The 19,981-nt window shown below is 51.0% G+C and overlaps 1 protein-coding gene across 1 annotated transcript; it reads left to right on the forward strand.

Moving 5' to 3' along the window:
• The first annotated feature begins 1,785 nt into the window (after positions 1-1,785).
• Positions 1,786-19,958, forward strand: PRPF8 (pre-mRNA processing factor 8). The gene is made up of 43 exons (XM_048324410.1): positions 1,786-1,859; positions 1,989-2,098; positions 2,173-2,341; positions 2,869-3,033; positions 3,122-3,340; positions 4,035-4,247; positions 4,374-4,499; positions 4,576-4,681; positions 5,171-5,361; positions 5,541-5,660; positions 5,739-5,928; positions 6,112-6,231; positions 6,520-6,654; positions 6,765-6,894; positions 7,238-7,434; positions 7,542-7,748; positions 7,838-8,001; positions 8,318-8,444; positions 8,576-8,768; positions 9,109-9,296; positions 9,515-9,753; positions 10,231-10,377; positions 10,585-10,795; positions 10,883-10,999; positions 11,086-11,333; positions 11,523-11,702; positions 12,111-12,246; positions 12,642-12,811; positions 13,087-13,216; positions 13,409-13,555; positions 13,732-13,892; positions 14,445-14,636; positions 15,232-15,469; positions 15,700-15,828; positions 16,404-16,517; positions 16,631-16,804; positions 17,040-17,233; positions 17,553-17,792; positions 17,879-18,020; positions 18,217-18,357; positions 18,597-18,736; positions 18,899-19,101; positions 19,666-19,958. Exons 2-43 carry the CDS (start codon positions 1,999-2,001, stop codon positions 19,818-19,820), a joined length of 7,008 nt encoding a protein of 2,335 aa, XP_048180367.1. The 5' UTR covers positions 1,786-1,859; positions 1,989-1,998; the 3' UTR covers positions 19,821-19,958.
• Positions 19,959-19,981: the final 23 nt, after the last annotated feature.

Genomic DNA, 19,981 nt, shown 5'->3' on the forward strand with positions numbered 1-19,981 from the left:
CAGGTGCTGCGGACACCTGCTCCAGGTTTGGGTTTGTCACCTCAGGCAGTGTTGAGGTGCCTGTGTGCCCCTCACAGCTCCCAGCTGGAGCAGAACTGTCACCCAGGGCTTTCTCTTTGGTTTGAGCCACGTACTCCCAGTTTTCCAGGAGCTGCTCTGCTGATCCCTTAGCACAACCTCTGCATCTGCTAAAAACGCTGCCTCTGCTCTCCAGCCTCTGCCCACACCAGAGATGTTTTTTCTCAAGGCCTGGATTGTGTTCCCACATTCCTGCTGTCACGTGGATGTCCTGTAACCCGGGCACGTGGGGTTGGGGAGCCTGTTTTGGGCACCTCTTAATCCGCTGTGATTTTCCCACAGGGCTAAGGTGGGATAAGCAGCAGCTTTGCAGGTCACTGAGGTCAGATGTAGGGATGCCCTGTGCTTGTCCATCCCAAGGAAAAGTGCCACAGCCTTGGCTTGAAGGGTTTTGGGAAGGACTCACCCTTCTATTCCCCCCCCATACAGGGGGTCACAGGGCTAGAAGGAGCATCTCGATCAGGGAATTAATTGGTGGGGAGCAACACCCCAGTCTGCCACCCACTCACCCCACCTTTCACCCTCATCCCACGAGCCAATATCCCTCCAGAACAAACCCCTCTCCTCATGGGAGCCCCTACCCCGGCAAAACCCTAAGACAAGTGGCTGCCCGGCTGCTGAGTGGCCTTGGCAACATATTGAACCCACTTACAGTGAGCTGGACCTCGCGTTTTCACAGATGCTGGGCAAGCACTGAGGCCTGGGGTGGACCTGTGCTCCTGGAGAGAGGCAGGAAGGAGGCAACGAGGTGGGTGGCTATTTGCTGGGGGATTAGGGGCCATAGCGTGGCCGTGGGGGCAGCGCTCGGGGAGTGGCATCACTGGGACGCAGCATCCCCCTGCCTGCCTGGGGCACGGGGGCTGGCTGAGATGGGCTCAGCCCCGCTGAGGGGACGTACAGGCCCCGTGGGGGATGTCCCCAGGCTGCTCCACAGGGGACATCAGCGGGACGTGTCCGGGATGCGCCCAAGACGCTCCCCTGAGGGCAGCACCCCACTCCCGGCCACAGGCGCCTGGACCGGCCACAGCGGCCGGGAGGCGAGCGCTGGCCCTTTTCCATGGGAAACCAAACTCAGCCACACAGTTTCTTGACGCCAGCTCGGAGGTGGCGTTTGGCACTCCAAGAGCAGCTAGAGTCCCAGTTGCTGGCAGCTTTGGTCCGGGAGAACTCCTGCGCCGTTCGCAATTTTAGGAGGCGGCACTCCACTCCCGGCCACGGGCACCTGGAGGGGAGCGCTGGCCCTTTCCCATGGGAAACCAAACTCAGCCACCCAGTTTCTTGACGCCAGCTCGGAGGTTTGGCACTCCAAGGGCAGCCAGAGTCCCAGTTGCTGGCAGCTTTGGTCTGAGGGGAAATCCTGCGGGACCCCCCGCCCCTACCGCCCTCCGTGAGGGCAGCCCGGCCGCACACAGCCCCGCCCCGGGGCGCCCCCTACAGCAGCGCCGAGTGCGCTGCGCCAGGCTCTGTCCAATCAGAGGCGGCGCCGCGCTGTTCCCGCCGCCCCTCTCCGCCAATCGGAAGCCGCGGAGGGCGGGACCGGGGAAAGCGGGACACCACACCGGAAGTGTGCTCCAGACGCCACTTTTCCCCCTATTCCGCCCTCAGTCCCGCCCCCGCCCTTTCCGCGTTCTGATAGGCTACACCTGCTGTCTGTGAGACTTCCTGAAAGCTGATTGGGCAGTCGGTGCTGCGCGTCCCGCCTACATCCGGGTCCCCGAGGCGCGGTAGCGACGGTGCGGGGCCGCCATTGTGGTGGGGGAGCGCGGGGGTCGCGGCTGCCGGTGAGGGCGAACGGGGAGCGGCGGGCCCAGGCTGGGCCCGAGGCGGGCGGGAGTGGCGAGGGAGCGATCGGCGGCGGCCTTGTCGTGGTCCCGTACCTCGCCCTGAGCCCCTCTGCACCCTCTCCGCAGGTGCGTCGCCATGGCCGCCGTGTTCCCGTACCGCGGCGGCTGCGCCCCGGTGCCCAACCCGCTGGCGCCGCTGCCCGATTACATGTCCGAGGAGAAGCTGCAGGAGAAAGGTGGGTAGGGCCCCGGACACCCCAGATCCTCCGCGGGGGACAAGGCCTGACCCGCCGCCTCTGTGTCCCCGCAGCCCGCAAGTGGCAGCAGCTGCAGGCCAAGCGCTATGCGGAGAAGAGGAAATTCGGGTTCGTGGACGCGCAGAAGGAGGACATGCCCCCTGAGCATGTCCGCAAAATCATCCGCGACCACGGCGACATGACCAATAGGAAGTTCCGGCACGACAAGCGCGTCTACCTGGGGTAAGGGACCCCCGGTGTGTGACAGAGGGGGAGGTCTGGGGATCCGCCTCTGCTGCCTTGGTAGTTGTTGAAGTGGATCAGCAAAAGGAGTTGTTGCTTTGAATTTATGAGAAGAAACATTACCCTGCATAACACATTGGTTTAAAAGAAGTTGGAGAGAGTATTAAATAGCTAGCATATGTTTCTTGTAAGATTGAAAAGCATTCTGAGTGCTTCTTGGCTGTTCAGGTGCAGAGATCTGTCTAATGCACATCATGGTCTGTTGCACTAACTTACCATTACCCATAAAAATTTCAAAAAACCCGCTTAAAACTTCAATTTTTGTTTGTAACATTTATGAAAGCTAAATCAGTAGGAAACCTTTTGCTAGTACAAAGGTAGAGTGGGGAGTTCACGGATTTGCCTTTTGAACAGGTCAGATGAGCAGCTTGCAGGAGGGAAAACTGGGAGGTAGTTGGGTTTGTGGCAGGTGGATGGCTGTTCTTGAGATCCATTCCAGCGTGGTTTCCCTTGATTTGTGGTTGCAGTGCTCTGAAGTACATGCCTCATGCTGTGCTGAAGCTCCTGGAGAACATGCCCATGCCCTGGGAGCAAATCCGAGACGTTCCTGTCCTGTACCACATCACCGGCGCCATCTCCTTTGTCAACGAGATCCCCTGGGTCATCGAGCCTGTCTACATTGCCCAGTGGGGGTAGGTGCCTTCTGCTTCATCCAGGTGGGACAAAGCCTTGTGCATACACCATAAAATCCGTGTTTAATGTTCCGCTGATTTCCTGCAGGTCCATGTGGATTATGATGAGGCGGGAGAAGAGGGACAGGCGTCACTTCAAGAGGATGAGATTCCCCCCATTTGATGATGAAGAGCCCCCTCTGGATTATGCTGATAACATCCTGGATGTGGAGCCCCTGGAAGCCATTCAGCTGGAGCTGGATCCAGAGGAGGATGCCCCTGTGCTGGACTGGTTCTATGACCACCAGCCTCTGAAGGACAATAGGAAGTACGTGGCTGTGGTAGCACAATTTACTGGGAAAGGGGAGAAAACAAACCATGTATGGATTACCTGTACAGAGCAGTGTGTAACCTTTGTGTGATGTTGGTGGGGAGAGAAAAACCTTCCCTCAAGGGTGGGAAGGAGAACCTGAGTGTTGTAAAGCTGCATCTTTGCCTGCAGATTGCTCAGAGGAGCTGTGGCTGGCCCATCCCTGGAGGTGTTCAAGGCCTGGTTGGATGGGGCTCTGAGCAACCTGGGATAGTGGAAGGTGGAAGGGTTGGAACAAGATGAGCTTTAAGGTTCCTTCCAACCCAAACCATTCTGGGATTCTATGATTCAGCATCCAGCAAGGTCTCTCTGTCCTGGAGGGCTGTTAAAACTGATGTTTCTGACCATGCTGTAAAGCTGACAGCCTGGATTGTCTAGTTGGAATTTGAAACTGATATTTGCTAAAGGTGCACAGATCTTCTGTGTCACTTTGGACACAGAGGAGGAGAGGAACTGGAGCAGTCAGCATTTTCTGGGCAGGAGGAGTCCAGAAGTGGTCTCTTAACAGTGCTGCAGCCTTTCTTTCAGCCTAGAGGCGCCCACGTGTTACCTGTCCTTGATAAATGACAGGTGGCAAAAGGCGTTTGGTTATTTCTGGTCCTTTGCTCGTGCTGTGGCTGTGTCTGGAGTGTCCATGCTCTGTCCTTCCCAGGTATGTCAATGGCTCCACGTACCAGCGCTGGCAGTTCACCCTCCCCATGATGTCCACCCTGTACCGCCTGGCCAACCAGCTGCTCACTGACCTGGTGGATGACAACTACTTCTACCTGTTCGACCTCAAAGCCTTCTTCACTTCCAAGGCACTGAACATGGCCATTCCTGGAGGTCCCAAGTTTGAGCCCCTTGTCAGAGACATCAATCTTCAGTAAGTGTTGGGTTTAGGAGAGAGATCAGTGGTTATCTAGGAAAGGGCTGATGGTATGTTTTCAGTCACAAGTGTTCATCTCTCTCACCCTGAATGCTTGCATAACAATTTCTTGTCTCATTTAAGGGATGAAGACTGGAATGAATTTAATGACATCAACAAAATTATCATCAGGCAGCCCATCAGGACAGAGTATAAAATTGCTTTCCCGTACCTGTACAACAACCTGCCACACCATGTCCACCTCACCTGGTAAGTGCAGCAGCCTCCAGAGCCAGGAGAGGAGGGAAAGGCTGTCAGAGGCTCTAATGCAAATTTTTTATTGTAGGTACCATACTCCAAATGTTGTTTTCATTAAAACAGAAGATCCTGATCTCCCAGCTTTTTACTTCGATCCTCTGATCAACCCCATTTCACACAGACATTCTGTCAAGGTGAGTCACTGGGTTTACTGTGATAAACCCTATGTGTGGGAGTAGGGGGCTTTAGTCTCTTGGTTCTGATAGCAGCACACAAGCATAGATATTTCAGGAGAAGGCACAAGCCCTTTGACAAAATACCCCACCGTTGTCATTTTAGTCTTTTTCTACTTCTGGAGTTGCACAAAGTCATTTCCTTTGGCTTCTGTAGGATCAAGCTCAATGTCTGATTAACAGTGTTAGAGTCTTCTGACAGATTATTTATCTTTCTGGTTGCCCTTGGTGTGTTCATGGAACTGGTATCTCTCTGAAGTTCCCTCTGTAACACCTAACTCGGGCTTTAGTAGCCACAGTTTGCCTTGTTGAGTGCTTTTTGCTTCTCTCATGCTCAGTACAGCCACACTTCTTCCATGAGAGCAAAGAGAAGGCTTTTTTACTTGCTTCACTCAGAAAACTGAGCTGAAGCAACCAGGAAACACCTTGTGTGGTGCTTCTGTATTTCAGAGCCAGGAACCGCTGCCTGATGACGATGAAGAGTTTGAGTTGCCAGAGTTTGTGGAACCTTTCCTGAAGGATACCCCTCTCTACACTGATAACACAGCCAATGGCATTGCCTTGCTGTGGGCCCCACGACCCTTCAACTTGAGGTCTGGCAGGACCCGGAGAGCTCTTGACATCCCACTGGTGAAGAACTGGTGAGTTCTGTCCTGGGTTCAGGGCTGATCTAGTGATCATGGCATTATCACCTTGTTACAATGAAAATGAAATAAAGACATCATGGTGACTGGTTTCTAGAGATTTTAGGAGAGTTTCTGGAGACTTTCCTCTGAGGAATGTGAGTTAGCTGAGGCATTGGAGTGTGGTTTATCCATAGGTACCGCGAGCACTGCCCGGCAGGACAGCCAGTCAAGGTGAGAGTCTCCTACCAGAAGCTCTTGAAATACTATGTCCTGAATGCCCTCAAACACAGACCTCCCAAGGCCCAGAAGAAGAGGTGAGTGGGGTCTGTTCAGTGGGGAAGCTGCTGATCTGTGTAGGGGATTGAGCTGATTGTGGTCTCTGCTCTCTCCAGGTACCTGTTCCGCTCCTTCAAGGCTACCAAGTTTTTCCAGTCAACCAAGCTGGACTGGGTGGAAGTTGGCCTGCAGGTGTGTCGCCAGGGCTACAACATGCTGAACTTGCTGATCCACAGAAAGAACCTGAATTACCTTCACTTGGATTACAACTTCAACCTGAAGCCCGTGAAGACCCTCACCACTAAGGTATCAGTCCGTGTGCTGTAGTACACAAGAGCAGAGTTTACCTGAAGGTCATTGTGTAGCCAGTGAAGAAAGAGAGGCCACAGTGCCTCAGCTGCTCAGTTGCTGTACAGACTCATCAAATTGGAGTTGTTTCATTCTTCTGTGACATTGTTACATAAATTCTGAATATTTTGTCTTATTCAGGAAAGAAAAAAATCCCGTTTTGGGAACGCTTTCCATCTGTGCCGAGAGGTCCTGCGGCTGACTAAGCTGGTGGTGGACAGCCACGTCCAGTACAGACTGGGAAATGTGGATGCATTTCAGGTAGGCTCTTTTCATTTTGTGGTTTGTTTGTTTTTAATGGGGTGAGAGGAAGTTGAGAGGAGAATTGGCATATTTTCTATGGAAAATAGCATCTGTGGGATGCACAAAGACTAAATGTTGCAGCATTGTCTGAAATTCTGCTTTTATATTACTTTATAAGAATTGATCATTGTCTGAGCCAGCATTAGGAGCTTTGTGTGGCCTGATATGCTCTGTCCAATAAACCTGGCTGCTGGAGGTGATGTCTGAGGTGTTGATTGTTACCCCTGACTGTGTTCCATGTCTCAGCTGGCAGATGGCCTGCAGTACATCTTTGCCCACGTGGGTCAGCTCACGGGGATGTACCGGTACAAATACAAACTGATGAGGCAGATTCGAATGTGCAAGGACCTGAAACATCTCATCTACTACAGGTTTAACACAGTAAGTTCCACCTTTCCATGTGATACTGACCCTGTGTAAACTGAGGAACAAGGGAGGGATTCTGAAGTGTCAATAAATAACCTGATCTTACCACGTCTCTGTTCTTCCAGGGGCCTGTGGGCAAAGGTCCTGGCTGTGGTTTCTGGGCTCCAGGCTGGAGAGTGTGGCTGTTCTTCATGAGGGGCATCACCCCGCTGCTGGAACGCTGGCTGGGGAATCTGCTGGCCCGGCAGTTTGAAGGTCAGCACCCTGTAAATCCTGCATGTGGGAGGAGTGTGTGGTAAAGATTAATACTGTTTGCTTGCCAGCCACTTTTCTGTTTACCCTGGTGGTCTTTATCCATGCTCCATGCCAGTGCTAAGAGCTATTGACCAGTTTAGACCTCTTACAAGTTCTGTGCCCCCAGAATAGATTCTGAGTGGAAGTGGGATTCCCTGCTCCACAGCTACTTAATCATCTACTCCAGAGTCTTGGCAGTGTAATTTCTCCAGACATCCTGCACCTCCATGCACTCCTGAATTAGGAAGAAGGAGAATCACTGCCCAGTGGTGTCAGAATTCCTGAAGGACTTTGCTTTTTCCAGGCCGTCACTCGAAGGGTGTCGCAAAGACTGTCACGAAGCAGCGCGTGGAGTCTCACTTCGACCTGGAGCTCAGGGCAGCTGTGATGCACGACATCCTGGACATGATGCCAGAAGGGATCAAACAGAACAAAGCCAGAACCATCCTGCAGCACCTGAGCGAGGCTTGGCGGTGCTGGAAGGCCAATATTCCCTGGAAGGTAAATCTCTCACTTGGCCTTTGGGTTCAATTTTAACATCTCCCAAGTGGAACTGCTCGCAGGGAGGTTGCCACTCCTGCTTCCCTCAAGTTCCTGTCCCTCCCCAGGTGCCAGGGCTGCCAACTCCTATTGAGAACATGATCCTGAGGTACGTGAAGGCCAAAGCTGACTGGTGGACAAACACAGCTCACTACAACCGGGAGCGGATCCGCCGGGGAGCCACTGTCGACAAAACCGTCTGTAAGAAGAACCTGGGCAGGCTGACCAGACTCTACCTGAAAGCTGAGCAGGAACGGCAGCATAACTACCTAAAGGTACTTCTGTCCTCCCTGAAATTGCCCAAATTAACGCTGTTTTTGTAGGAAAGCTTTCACTGATTAATTCTGGTGGTGTGGTTCTGCAGGATGGGCCTTACATCACAGCAGAAGAGGCCGTGGCTGTGTACACAACCACAGTGCACTGGCTGGAGAGCAGGAGGTTCTCCCCCATTCCCTTCCCCCCACTGTCCTACAAGCACGACACCAAGTTGCTGATCTTAGCCCTGGAGAGGCTGAAGGAAGCTTACAGGTAAGCAGTGGGAAATGATCTTGATCTTCAGGGGCACTGGGAAAGGTTTCTGTTTTGTTACCTGTTATTCCTGGGACTGAGTATGGTGTAAAATTTATCCTGATGATCTGATAAAGCCTGTTGTTTGTACTGCCAACTTAACTGGGAGTTCTTACTGACTCTGCCACTTGGGCAAAACCACTGCCATGCTTCTAAGTTTGGGGATGTGGATTGTGAAGAATTACAGGTTGAACATCATCATTTATCAGTTTAATGCAGTTAAATGGCCATTAGGCTGTTCCTGTGCAGGCGCTGAGCTGTTCTCCCTTGTTTTCAGTGTGAAGTCACGCCTGAATCAGTCACAGAGAGAGGAGCTGGGCTTGATTGAGCAGGCTTATGATAATCCCCACGAAGCTCTGTCCAGAATCAAACGACATCTGTTGACTCAGAGAGCCTTCAAGGAGGTGAGTGAAAGCCTGGTGAAAGCCCAGCCATGTTATGCTGCATTCAGAAGCTGAGTGGCACAAAAACTTGGGTATTTCCTCTTAACTATCAGCCTCAGTTTTTCCCCCTCTTTTTTTTTTTTTTTTTTAAGGTGGGAATCGAGTTCATGGATCTCTACAGCCACTTGGTCCCTGTTTATGACGTTGAGCCCCTGGAGAAGATCACAGATGCTTATCTGGATCAGTACTTGTGGTATGAGGCTGATAAGCGAAGACTCTTCCCTCCTTGGATCAAACCTGCTGACACTGAACCACCCCCACTGCTGGTGTACAAGTGGTGCCAAGGTCAGTGGGCTCTTGGATTCCGTGCAGGAATGATTTTTCCTATGGGGGAACTTGTGTCCTATGAGTCCCCTTGGGAGCTGAATTTTTATCTTTGCAATTTGCAGTCAATAATTGCAATCAGAGATGTATTTTGTAGGTTAATACATACTTATATACTGGAGGAGGACAACTTGCACAGTATTTACAGTTGATTACATAGTTTTCCTCCTGTTTCTGGATAGACTGGAAGATCTAGAGCCTGAAAAATCAAGCATTACAGGACCTGTGTTGAGTTTCTGTACCCAGGGGCTGTTTCTGTGCTCTGATGTGTCAGATAACAGAACATTGTTTGTTCCCTCAGGCATTAATAACCTGCAGGATGTTTGGGAAACGAGTGAAGGGGAGTGCAACGTGATGCTGGAATCTCGGTTTGAAAAGATGTATGAGAAGATTGACCTGACCTTACTCAACAGGCTGCTGCGTCTCATCGTTGATCACAACATTGCTGACTACATGACAGCCAAGAACAACGTGGTGATCAACTACAAGGTGATGGTTGTTGTCAGGAAAGGGGGTTTGTAGTAAAAGGGACTCTTGGGGGAGGAGGTTTTGGACCCATGGCAAAGAAGGAACACAAGACTTGCCAGGGAAAAGTAATGGGGGAGTAAAAAAACCCCTTCTGGGTCCTGCTAAAGAACAGCTGCTCAGGTGAAAGGTTTCTGATGTGTTGTGATGTGTTTTCTCACAATTCTCCTTCATCTCCTCAGGACATGAATCACACAAACTCCTACGGGATTATTCGTGGGCTGCAGTTTGCTTCCTTCATTGTCCAGTACTATGGGCTTGTGATGGACCTGCTGGTGCTGGGCCTGCACCGGGCCAGTGAAATGGCTGGGCCTCCCCAGATGCCAAATGACTTCCTCAGCTTCCAGGACATTGCCACGGAGGTGGCCCATCCCATTCGCCTCTTCTGCAGATACATTGACAGGATTCACATCTTCTTCAGGTGAGATTTCTGGGGCCCTGCTTTCCTCAGGTGAACACAAAGGCAAGGGAGAATTAGTGTGCTCCTGCTCCTGGGTTTTGTTCCCTTTGCTACTGAAGATCAGGAGTATTTGAATTGACAGACTTCCCTGGATAACTGGATGTCCACATGTCTCCTCTTGCTTTCTCAGTTTGCTTTTCTGCAGCTTCACTGTGTCAATAGAAACACAACAATGTCAAGATCTCAATTGTTTAGGAATTTGGTAAATTAGAGACTGGTAAAATAAGCCTTTCTGTCTTTTCATGGAAAGATAACCCAAACCCTGAGTTGCTCTGTGCTAATGAAATTCCCCCATTCATTGTGAAGATACAAAAATGGGATAGTTACCTTCAAACAGGCTGACAAACAGCTTTTCCTAATTAAATCCTTACCTTTCTGGCTAGACTGGTGTTGATAGGTCAATCATGTAATTCCAAATCCTTTTCTATGCATTTCCAGGTTTACAGCTGACGAGGCAAGAGACCTGATTCAGCGGTACCTGACAGAGCACCCAGACCCCAACAACGAGAACATTGTGGGCTACAACAACAAGAAGTGCTGGCCCCGGGATGCTCGGATGCGTCTCATGAAGCACGACGTGAACCTGTAAGTGCTGCAGCTGGGAAAGAAGAAGAACAGGAAAAAGGGGGAAATCAGTTGTGATAAAAAGCTGTTGGAGACTGATAGGTGCTCAGGAAGTGAGAAGTGAGCGGTCTATGCTGAAATCCTGAGAAATTAGAGAAGCTCTGAGAACTTACCCAATTGTTACTTGGGCAAATTATTAAGTGTCACTGTGCACATCTTGTTTTCCAGTGGCCGTGCTGTGTTCTGGGATATCAAGAACCGTTTGCCCCGCTCGGTGACCACGGTGCAGTGGGAGAACAGCTTTGTGTCCGTGTACAGCAAGGACAACCCCAACCTGCTGTTCAACATGTGCGGCTTCGAGTGCCGCATCCTGCCCAAGTGCCGCACCAGCTACGAGGAGTTCACCCACAAGGACGGGGTCTGGAACCTGCAGAACGAGGTGGGCTGGGAGAGCAATCCCTGGATGGGATTCCCATGTATTGGAGAGGGGCTCCCAGGAGGGAACTGATGGGCCTGTGCTCTCTAGGTCACCAAGGAGCGCACGGCTCAGTGCTTCCTGCGGGTGGATGACGAGTCTATGCAGAGGTTTCACAACAGAGTGAGGCAGATCCTCATGGCCTCTGGCTCCACAACCTTCACTAAGGTAAGGGGGGAGGAAGATTTCTGACAGAGCTTTCTGCAGATGCTTGGGGAGTGGTCTGGGAGCTGATCCTTTCTTTTTCTTTCTAGATTGTCAATAAATGGAATACAGCTCTGATTGGCTTGATGACTTATTTTCGGGAAGCTGTTGTAAATACTCAGGAGCTGCTTGATTTGCTGGTGAAGTGTGAGAATAAAATCCAGACTCGGATCAAGATTGGCCTGAATTCCAAAATGCCCAGCCGTTTTCCTCCTGTGGTGTTCTACACCCCTAAGGAGCTTGGGGGGCTGGGCATGCTCTCCATGGGCCACGTTCTCATCCCTCAGTCTGACCTGAGGTGAGTTGTCCTGCTCTAATTCCTGCTCTAATTGCTGCGTGTTCTCTTAGCTGCTCTTTCCCCTAAAAATATTCCAAGAGTGCTAAACCATGCCATGGTACAGAGCTGTGTTGCCTTTACAGTAACTCATGGCAGTGATCAGAGAAGTCCCAATTCCTCCTACCTCATTCTTGTGTCTCTTTGCTCCAGGTGGTCCAAGCAGACAGATGTTGGCATCACTCACTTCCGCTCGGGAATGAGTCATGAGGAGGACCAGCTCATCCCAAATCTGTATCGTTACATCCAGCCATGGGAGAGTGAATTCATTGACTCTCAGAGGGTGTGGGCAGAGTATGCCCTGAAGCGACAAGAGGCTATAGCCCAGAACAGGTGTGTGTCCGTGTGTGGGAGGACAGGCAGCAGTGGGAAGTTTTATGCTGTCTGGGGGTTTTGGAGACCTTGCTGACCCTGTGGTACCTGCAAAGCTGCTCTCTTACCTCTGGAGGAGGTGAGGACTCTGCAGGCAGAAAGTGCCACCCTTAAGGGAAAATGGTATGGCCATCAGGAGAAGATGATACCAGACCCATTTGCAGTTCTGTGCACTTCCAAGGGCTTTTTCTTTTGCTTGTTTGGTATCATCGGGTTCACAGTGATGACAGCAAACACTTTGCTGGTGTTTGGCATTTTAGAGTGTCCCCTGAGCTCTGTTTCATTTCTGTGATCTCATCAGCTGAACTACTCGTTAATGCAGTGCTGTAAATTGAGAGGTAACAAAGTGTGGGGATTTTTTTTCTTCAGGCGTCTGACGCTGGAGGATCTGGAGGACTCCTGGGACAGGGGAATTCCTCGTATTAACACCCTTTTCCAGAAGGACCGGCATACTCTGGCTTATGATAAAGGATGGAGAGTCAGGACTGACTTCAAACAGTATCAGGTACTGACTGGTACTTCCACTTTTGAAGCATTTTGATAGATTGCAGTGTATTGGGGAAAATCACAGTTAGTGCAACTGCATATTAAGGAGAGAGAAAAAAAAATGGTCTCAAAGCAAACATTCCAAAACAGTAAGTTTTAATAACACTGGGAAAATATATTTAAATCCTCTAGTGATAGCTCTGTAGAAGGCCAGTCCCTAAAAGATAAAAACATCACCTGAGATTCCACCCAGTGTGAATTGTGCAGTAGTACTGACAGAACTCATGTTGTAGATGAGCTGTGTGCGCCGGCACTGAGGGCATGAGGCTTTTCACCTGTTCACTGACATCATCATGATGTTGGTTCCCACAATTAGTGCAGCCAGGTGAATGATCTGCTCGCTGTTGTCTCCAGGTGCTGAAGCAGAACCCGTTCTGGTGGACGCACCAGCGCCACGATGGCAAACTCTGGAACCTGAACAATTACCGCACGGACATGATCCAGGCTCTGGGCGGGGTGGAAGGGATCTTGGAGCACACTCTCTTCAAGGGCACCTACTTCCCCACGTGGGAGGGTCTCTTCTGGTAAGAGGAACTTTAATGTGGGCCCTGGGCTCAGGCTGTGCTGATTCTGTTGAGTTTCTGCTGTTGAGTTTTCAGTGGTCACTTGAGAACGTTGTGTAGTTCAGTTGTGAGGGCACCTGGGAGGGAGCTACAGCTGAACTTCTTGCAAATCCACGGAAATTTCTTGGCATGAAGCAACCCTCCTGGCTCCTGGCTGATTCCTGTCTCTGTTACAAGTGACACATGGCAGCAGAGGTGAGGGACATCTCATGCAGTTGATGGTCTGCCCTTTCTAGGGAGAAGGCCAGTGGCTTTGAGGAGTCCATGAAGTGGAAGAAGCTGACAAATGCCCAGAGATCGGGTTTGAACCAAATTCCAAACAGAAGATTCACTCTCTGGTGGTCTCCTACCATTAACAGAGCCAATGTAAGTACCTGGCGTTTGTCCCTCTGGGAGCAGACACCACTTTTCCACTGAGATGAGAGCAGTTAATTGATCCAATTAATTCTCAGAACATCTCTTACAGAGGTACTAAACCTCCTTAACAGGAGATGCTCCATTTTTTAAACTTCCTCAGTCGTGCTGTTGTGTGTTCTCACAGCTGCTTTTCCTTTGCAGGTGTATGTTGGGTTCCAGGTGCAGCTGGATTTGACAGGGATCTTCATGCACGGCAAAATCCCCACGCTGAAGATTTCCCTCATTCAGATTTTCCGAGCTCACTTGTGGCAGAAGATCCACGAGAGCATTGTCATGGATTTGTGTCAGGTGAGCAGTGTTGGCTTGGTTTGTTTCCGTGCCCTTTTGGAGCAGGATCAGTCGCCCTCCAGCAATTTGGCAGAGAAAGGGAGGAAATGGGATTTTCCTGGCTGCCTCAGTGTTGAGGATAGATTCCTTATCTGGATTGCTTGAACACGGCTCATCTTTGACTGCCTTTTCCCCAGGTATTTGATCAAGAGCTGGATGCTCTGGAGATTGAGACAGTGCAGAAAGAGACAATCCATCCCAGGAAGTCCTACAAGATGAATTCCTCGTGTGCAGATATCCTTCTCTTTGCTTCCTACAAGTGGAATGTGTCACGTCCATCATTGCTGGCAGATTCCAAGTGAGTTTCCCTTTCCCCTCTCCTCGATATTCCTGTAGAGCAGAGCTGCTGAGCCTGTCGTCCAGAGCCTCTGTGTCTCTTGGGCATCTAGGGTTGGTTTTATCTGGGGACACTGGAGGTTGTGTCCAGCAAAGCACAGGGTTGTTTGGGTGGGTGGTTGCAGCACCTCCCGGCACTGCCTTCTGCAGAACGCCAACGCTGCCTTTGCTCCTGTTCTCTGGGTGAACTTTTCCCTGAGCTCTTGAAGGTTCTTCTGGAAACCCCACAAAGCTGAGCTGGCCCAGGGCCAGAATCTGAAGTGAATTCTCACTGAATCCTCACCAGACAGTCCTTGGGGGAGATGATCCTCGTGACTACACAGCAGTGGACTCACTGCTGCTTTGTTTAAACCTTTAAACAGCCTCTGCCTTCACTGCTGTGTGATGAGAACAGTAGAGTCCCTTTCCAGGGTGGAATGTGCATATGAGCTGGCTGCAGTGTCCATGCTTGGTGACAATTACTGCAGGAGAGTTTTGTGCAGGATGAACTTGTTGTGGCTTGCTTTCTCCTCAGGGATGTGATGGACAGCACCACCACCCAGAAGTACTGGATAGACATCCAGCTGCGCTGGGGCGACTACGATTCCCACGACATCGAGCGCTACGCCAGGGCCAAGTTCCTGGACTACACCACAGACAACATGAGCATCTACCCCTCTCCCACTGGGGTGCTCATCGCCATTGATCTGGCCTACAACCTGCACAGGTGAGAGCTGCACCTTCTGTGCTTTAATTTGTAGGTTTGTAACTGGTGGCTTGTGGGTATTGTCTCAGCACATCTCCAGACCGGGTTGTATTCCAGGCAGGAGGATGAGGGGAGAAGGCAGAAGCTGGAGATGTGCAGTGAGAGGGATAAGGCATCTCAGGTTGCCTAGTTTTGCTCAATAGTAGTGGTTCAGTTCCCCCAGTTCATTAATAATTTGTTACTTAGGATATTTCTGTCAGACTGTTCTTGGAGCTGAAGGACAGGCCTTGTTTCAAGGCCCCTACAAGTGGGGGCAGCTATTTCTCACTGGAAACTAGGGGGAAAGTCAGAAATCAATTCTCCAATGTGTTTGTTAGAGAAGGTACAGCTCTTCTGGGATTCTGTAGCATGTGTGGGCTGTGGCTTCCCACTGAGGAGGTGTAGAGAAAAACCACGGGTGACCAACTCCCAGGGACATTACAGAAGTCACACTGCAGTACAAAGTTGTATTTTCAGCTGGTCAAAAGGAGCCTGACTGCTGCATGGAAAGACTTGTGTGGCTGTTGCCTCTTCAGATCTAATGGTAACAACTTGGTCTTCTGTTTTCCTTCTTCAGTGCTTATGGGAACTGGTTCCCTGGGAGCAAACCTCTGATCCAGCAGGCCATGGCCAAAATCATGAAAGCAAACCCTGCCCTGTATGTGTTGAGGGAACGAATCCGCAAAGGGCTGCAGCTCTACTCCTCAGAGCCCACAGAGCCCTACCTGTCCTCCCAGAACTATGGGGAGCTCTTCTCCAACCAGATCATCTGGTTTGTGGATGACACCAACGTGTACAGAGTCACCATCCACAAGGTGAGGCCAGAGGGCTGTCTCAGGGGAAGGACTGAAAGGGGTGGAGGTTTCCATGCGTGATGGAAAACTGGGAGTCAACACACGGACCCAGATTTTTGCAGTGTGCACAGATCAGCTCTTACATCTCCCACACAGCTCCTGCTCAAGGCACACAGAGTTGGCTGTTGTGTAAAAGTGTGGCTGGGCTCCATTTATCTCCCTGCACTTCTGACTCTCACTTGTTTCCTCAGACTTTTGAAGGGAATTTGACCACAAAACCCATCAACGGAGCCATTTTCATCTTCAATCCCAGAACTGGACAGCTCTTCCTGAAGATCATCCACACATCTGTGTGGGCAGGACAGAAGCGTCTGGGACAGGTAGGGAGGGCCTGGCTGTGCCTTGGGTGTGAGCCAGGGTGGGTCTGACTGCTTGGGACACTCACTTAGCAGAAAACATCACACAGATCTTCATCTTCCTACTCCTTAATGACTTTAGAGCTCCAAAGTCCCGAGTGGTCAGGCAGGCAGGAGTGTGGAACATAAAAGTGGAAGAACACAGGCATTGCTGCTGAAAGGATTTTGAGGCTCTGAGGTGTAAAGGCTCCATATCATCCAGCAGAGCTTGAGGAACGGTGCTGTGCTTCCTGTTGCACAAATCACTCTGCACTTGGCTGTACATCCAGTGCAGCGAGAAAACTCAGGTGGCAAATCCAGGGAGGTGGAGTAGCCAGCTGTTTCTTCTGAGCCACTCAGGAGTAAGTGAGCTCCAGGAATGGGAACTGCCCTCTGTGATCAGTAAGGAGGAAATGCTGGGCCTTGTCACTGATCTGCAGCAAGCCATAAATTCCAGTCATAATTTTAGAATTTGGTTTGCGTCCCTCTGGTTCCCAGAGACATGGAGACACTGCTGGAGAGCAGGGGGACATTTCTCTAACCCTGCTGTCTTTCTGTAGCTGGCCAAGTGGAAGACTGCTGAAGAAGTGGCTGCCTTGATCCGATCCCTTCCCGTGGAGGAGCAGCCAAAGCAGATCATAGTGACACGGAAGGGCATGCTGGACCCACTTGAGGTAAGGATGCAGCTCCACGAGGATGTGTAAAATCTGTGGGTGATAACAGGACAGTTCTGTGTCCTGTGATGTTCTGCACTAGTTGTGAGCTAATCCCTCTTGATAAACTCCAGGTGCACTTGCTGGATTTCCCCAATATTGTGATCAAAGGCTCGGAGTTGCAGCTGCCCTTCCAGGCCTGTCTGAAAGTGGAGAAGTTTGGTGATCTCATCCTGAAGGCCACTGAACCCCAGATGGTTCTCTTCAATCTCTATGATGACTGGCTGAAAACAATCTCTTCTTACACAGTAAGCACAGATATGTCCCCTGCATTTTGCTTTGCTGCTGATAAATGAGGCAGGAACCAAGGCCTCAGGTATTTCTGATTTGTTGTTTGGGAGCACTTGGCTCTGAATCTGCCTGGATTTTCCTTTAGATGGATTTCACTGGCAGTTCCCATGTGCCCAAACAGAGGAATGCTGTACTAGGGCCTTGTATATTTAATTTTCTTCTTTCTAACTCCATCTTTTTTTCATCTCCAAGGCATTCTCCCGTCTGATCCTGATTCTCCGGGCGCTACATGTGAATAATGATCGAGCCAAAGTTATCCTGAAGCCAGACAAGACAACCATCACTGAGCCTCACCACATCTGGCCAACCCTGACAGATGAGGAGTGGATCAAGGTGGAGGTGCAGCTGAAGGATCTCATCCTTGCTGACTATGGCAAGAAGAACAAGTAAGCCACTGTGCGGCTGCCATAATCCTGCCAGCCTTTCCTTCCTGCCCTAAGGGCTGTGGCCAAGTGTCAGTGAACTCAGCTTTGTAGGGAATCTGGTTATTATTAATAACTTGCTGGTAAGGCAGATAAAAATGTCTGCACCAAGTCTTGCCTGATCTCAGCATCACATGGTTTGACCCCTCTCTTGTTTAAAAACTTGTGGGTTTATTTATCATAATGCCCTGAGTGAACGTTCTGAGCTTGTGCCTTGGTGAGAAAGCTCCAGAATGTATTTTGAAATGCCTGACTTGGTGGCTGGGTGGATTTTCTCTTCCAGCGTGAATGTTGCATCCCTGACCCAGTCAGAGATCCGAGACATCATCCTGGGCATGGAGATCTCTGCCCCATCTCAGCAGAGGCAGCAGATTGCAGAAATCGAGAAGCAAACCAAGGAGCAGTCACAGCTGACAGCCACACAGACCCGCACGGTGAACAAACACGGGGATGAAATCATCACCTCCACCACCAGCAACTACGAAACCCAGACTTTCTCCTCCAAGACTGAGTGGAGGGTCAGGTAGGAAGGCAGGCAGGGGTGGTGGAAAGAGTTGGAATGCTCAGGGAGGATTTGTGCCCCGTCTGATCGTGGTCTCCTCCTCGCAGAGCAATTTCTGCTGCCAATCTCCACCTGCGGACAAACCACATCTATGTCTCATCAGATGACATAAAGGAGACAGGTTACACCTACATTCTTCCCAAAAATGTGTTGAAGAAGTTCATCTGCATCTCAGATCTGCGGGCCCAGGTGAGTGTACAGGGAGTTTGTTACAGCTGTGCCCCACTCAAACACACCAGGGGGGAACTCCTGGTGAAGGGCTGGGAACCTGCTGTTGTTTGTCCACATGAATCCCTCTGATGATCTCCTCAGCAATTAAGGAGTTCCCACTCTCAGTGTTACACAGAGATTCCTTCTGGCTTTTTAAGGCAGATGTGTGTTTTAGATTGCAGGTTACCTGTATGGAGTGAGCCCTCCAGACAACCCCCAGGTGAAGGAGATCCGGTGCATTGTGATGGTGCCCCAGTGGGGGACACACCAGACCGTGCACCTCCCAGGGCAGCTGCCACAGCACGAGTATCTCAAGGTGAGTTGAGGTTCAGCTTCCAGGGTGGGTGGAAGGTCAGTAACAAGGACCTGAGGTGGTGGGGCAGCTTCTCTTGGTCTTTTGTTTGTTGCAGGACTGAAAGAGCTCAGCCTGAAGCCAAATCTAATTGAGATCAAGTGAGGGGGAAGCCTTTGACCTCTCTATCCTTTTTGCCAGGCTTGAAATGGTCTCATTTTAAGTGGTTTTGATTTTTCTCCAAACCACTCTCTTTTTGTCAGGAAATGGAACCTCTGGGATGGATTCACACGCAACCAAACGAGTCCCCTCAGCTCTCACCACAGGATGTCACCACCCATGCCAAGGTCATGGCTGACAACCCCTCCTGGGATGGGGAGAAGACCATCATCATCACCTGCAGGTGAGGGGCAGGGAGGCTTCTGGTGCCCCTCTCAGGGGTGTGTTGCTGCAGTGCTGGGGAACTCTCAAAATAAAATTGGCAGAAAGGGATTGCTGGTTCATTCCTGCTTTCCCTGCTCCGCCCCAGGTGAGTCTGACTTGCCTCATGTCTTCTCCTTTTCAGTTTCACCCCTGGCTCCTGCACGTTGACAGCCTACAAACTGACCCCGAGCGGGTACGAGTGGGGCCGGCAGAACACGGACAAAGGAAACAATCCCAAGGGTTACCTCCCCTCCCACTACGAGAGGGTGCAGATGCTCCTGTCCGACCGCTTCCTCGGCTTCTTCATGGTCCCCGCACAGGGCTCCTGGAACTACAACTTCATGGGTGAGCTGGCCTGGGAAGGGGAGGGGAAAAGGAGGCAGTGTGGGGAGCCTGGGGACGAGGGAATAGTTCCTTACCCACTCCAAAGCTTCCTCAGAGCAGCTGGCAGGGATATCAGCACTGTGCCCTGAACTTTCCTTAGTACCAGCACTGGGATGTCAGTTCAATGATTTTTTTGGTGGCAAGAGAGCAAAGTGATAGAGAGGAAAAATAGATGCCATGTCTGTCTGGATTGTAGTGCATGGTCTATCGCCACTGAATAATTAATCCCTGTCAAGCAGAAGAGATAATGGAAAATGCAAGAGAGAAGCTGTTCCCAGTAGGGAGGTCCTGGTATCATGAACACCACGGGCAGCTGGAGAAGGGGTCAGGAAATGAGAGTGACAGAACCCTCAACTAGCACAAAAGGACTGTAAATGTCTTCGGGGGGGGAAACCCAAAGAGGGATGATTCTGTGGGTTTGGAACTCTCTCTTCTGGCATGGAAATGATCGTAGGCGGATGGAGAGCTTTGTTAGGCTCCTGAAGGCTGGAGGAGGCAGTAGCGATGACCCTCTCTCTCTTCCAGGTGTCCGCCACGACCCCAACATGAAGTACGAGCTGCAGCTCGCCAACCCCAAGGAGTTTTACCACGAGGTCCACCGCCCCTCTCACTTCCTCAACTTCGCGCTGCTGCAGGAGGGGGAGGTTTACTCCGCCGACCGCGAGGATCTCTACGCCTAATCCCGCCCCTCTTAGTACTGTTGATATTCAACAGCGTGTTCGTGTGCCCCCTCCACTGTACCCCGCTCGCCCCCCTCACCCCGCGCGTTGTTGTTTCCCCACTTTCCGCGTTACTCAATAAATTTTGTACCAACGGGAGCGCTGCCCGTGAGGTGCCAGTG

Source organism: Corvus hawaiiensis, chromosome 20, assembly GCF_020740725.1.
Source record: "Corvus hawaiiensis isolate bCorHaw1 chromosome 20, bCorHaw1.pri.cur, whole genome shotgun sequence".
NCBI lineage: Eukaryota > Metazoa > Chordata > Aves > Passeriformes > Corvidae > Corvus > Corvus hawaiiensis.

Bases quoted from the DNA above. Each gene is read 5' to 3' on its own strand.
- PRPF8 (XM_048324410.1), top strand. From the start codon at position 1,999: ATGGCCGCCGTGTTCCCGTACCGCGGCGGCTGCGCCCCGGTGCCCAAC. The intron at 2,099-2,172 runs GTGGGTAGGGCC...GTGTCCCCGCAG, and splicing joins GGAGAAGCTGCAGGAGAAAG to CCCGCAAGTGGCAGCAGCTG. The intron at 9,297-9,514 runs GTGATGGTTGTT...TCATCTCCTCAG, and splicing joins ACGTGGTGATCAACTACAAG to GACATGAATCACACAAACTC.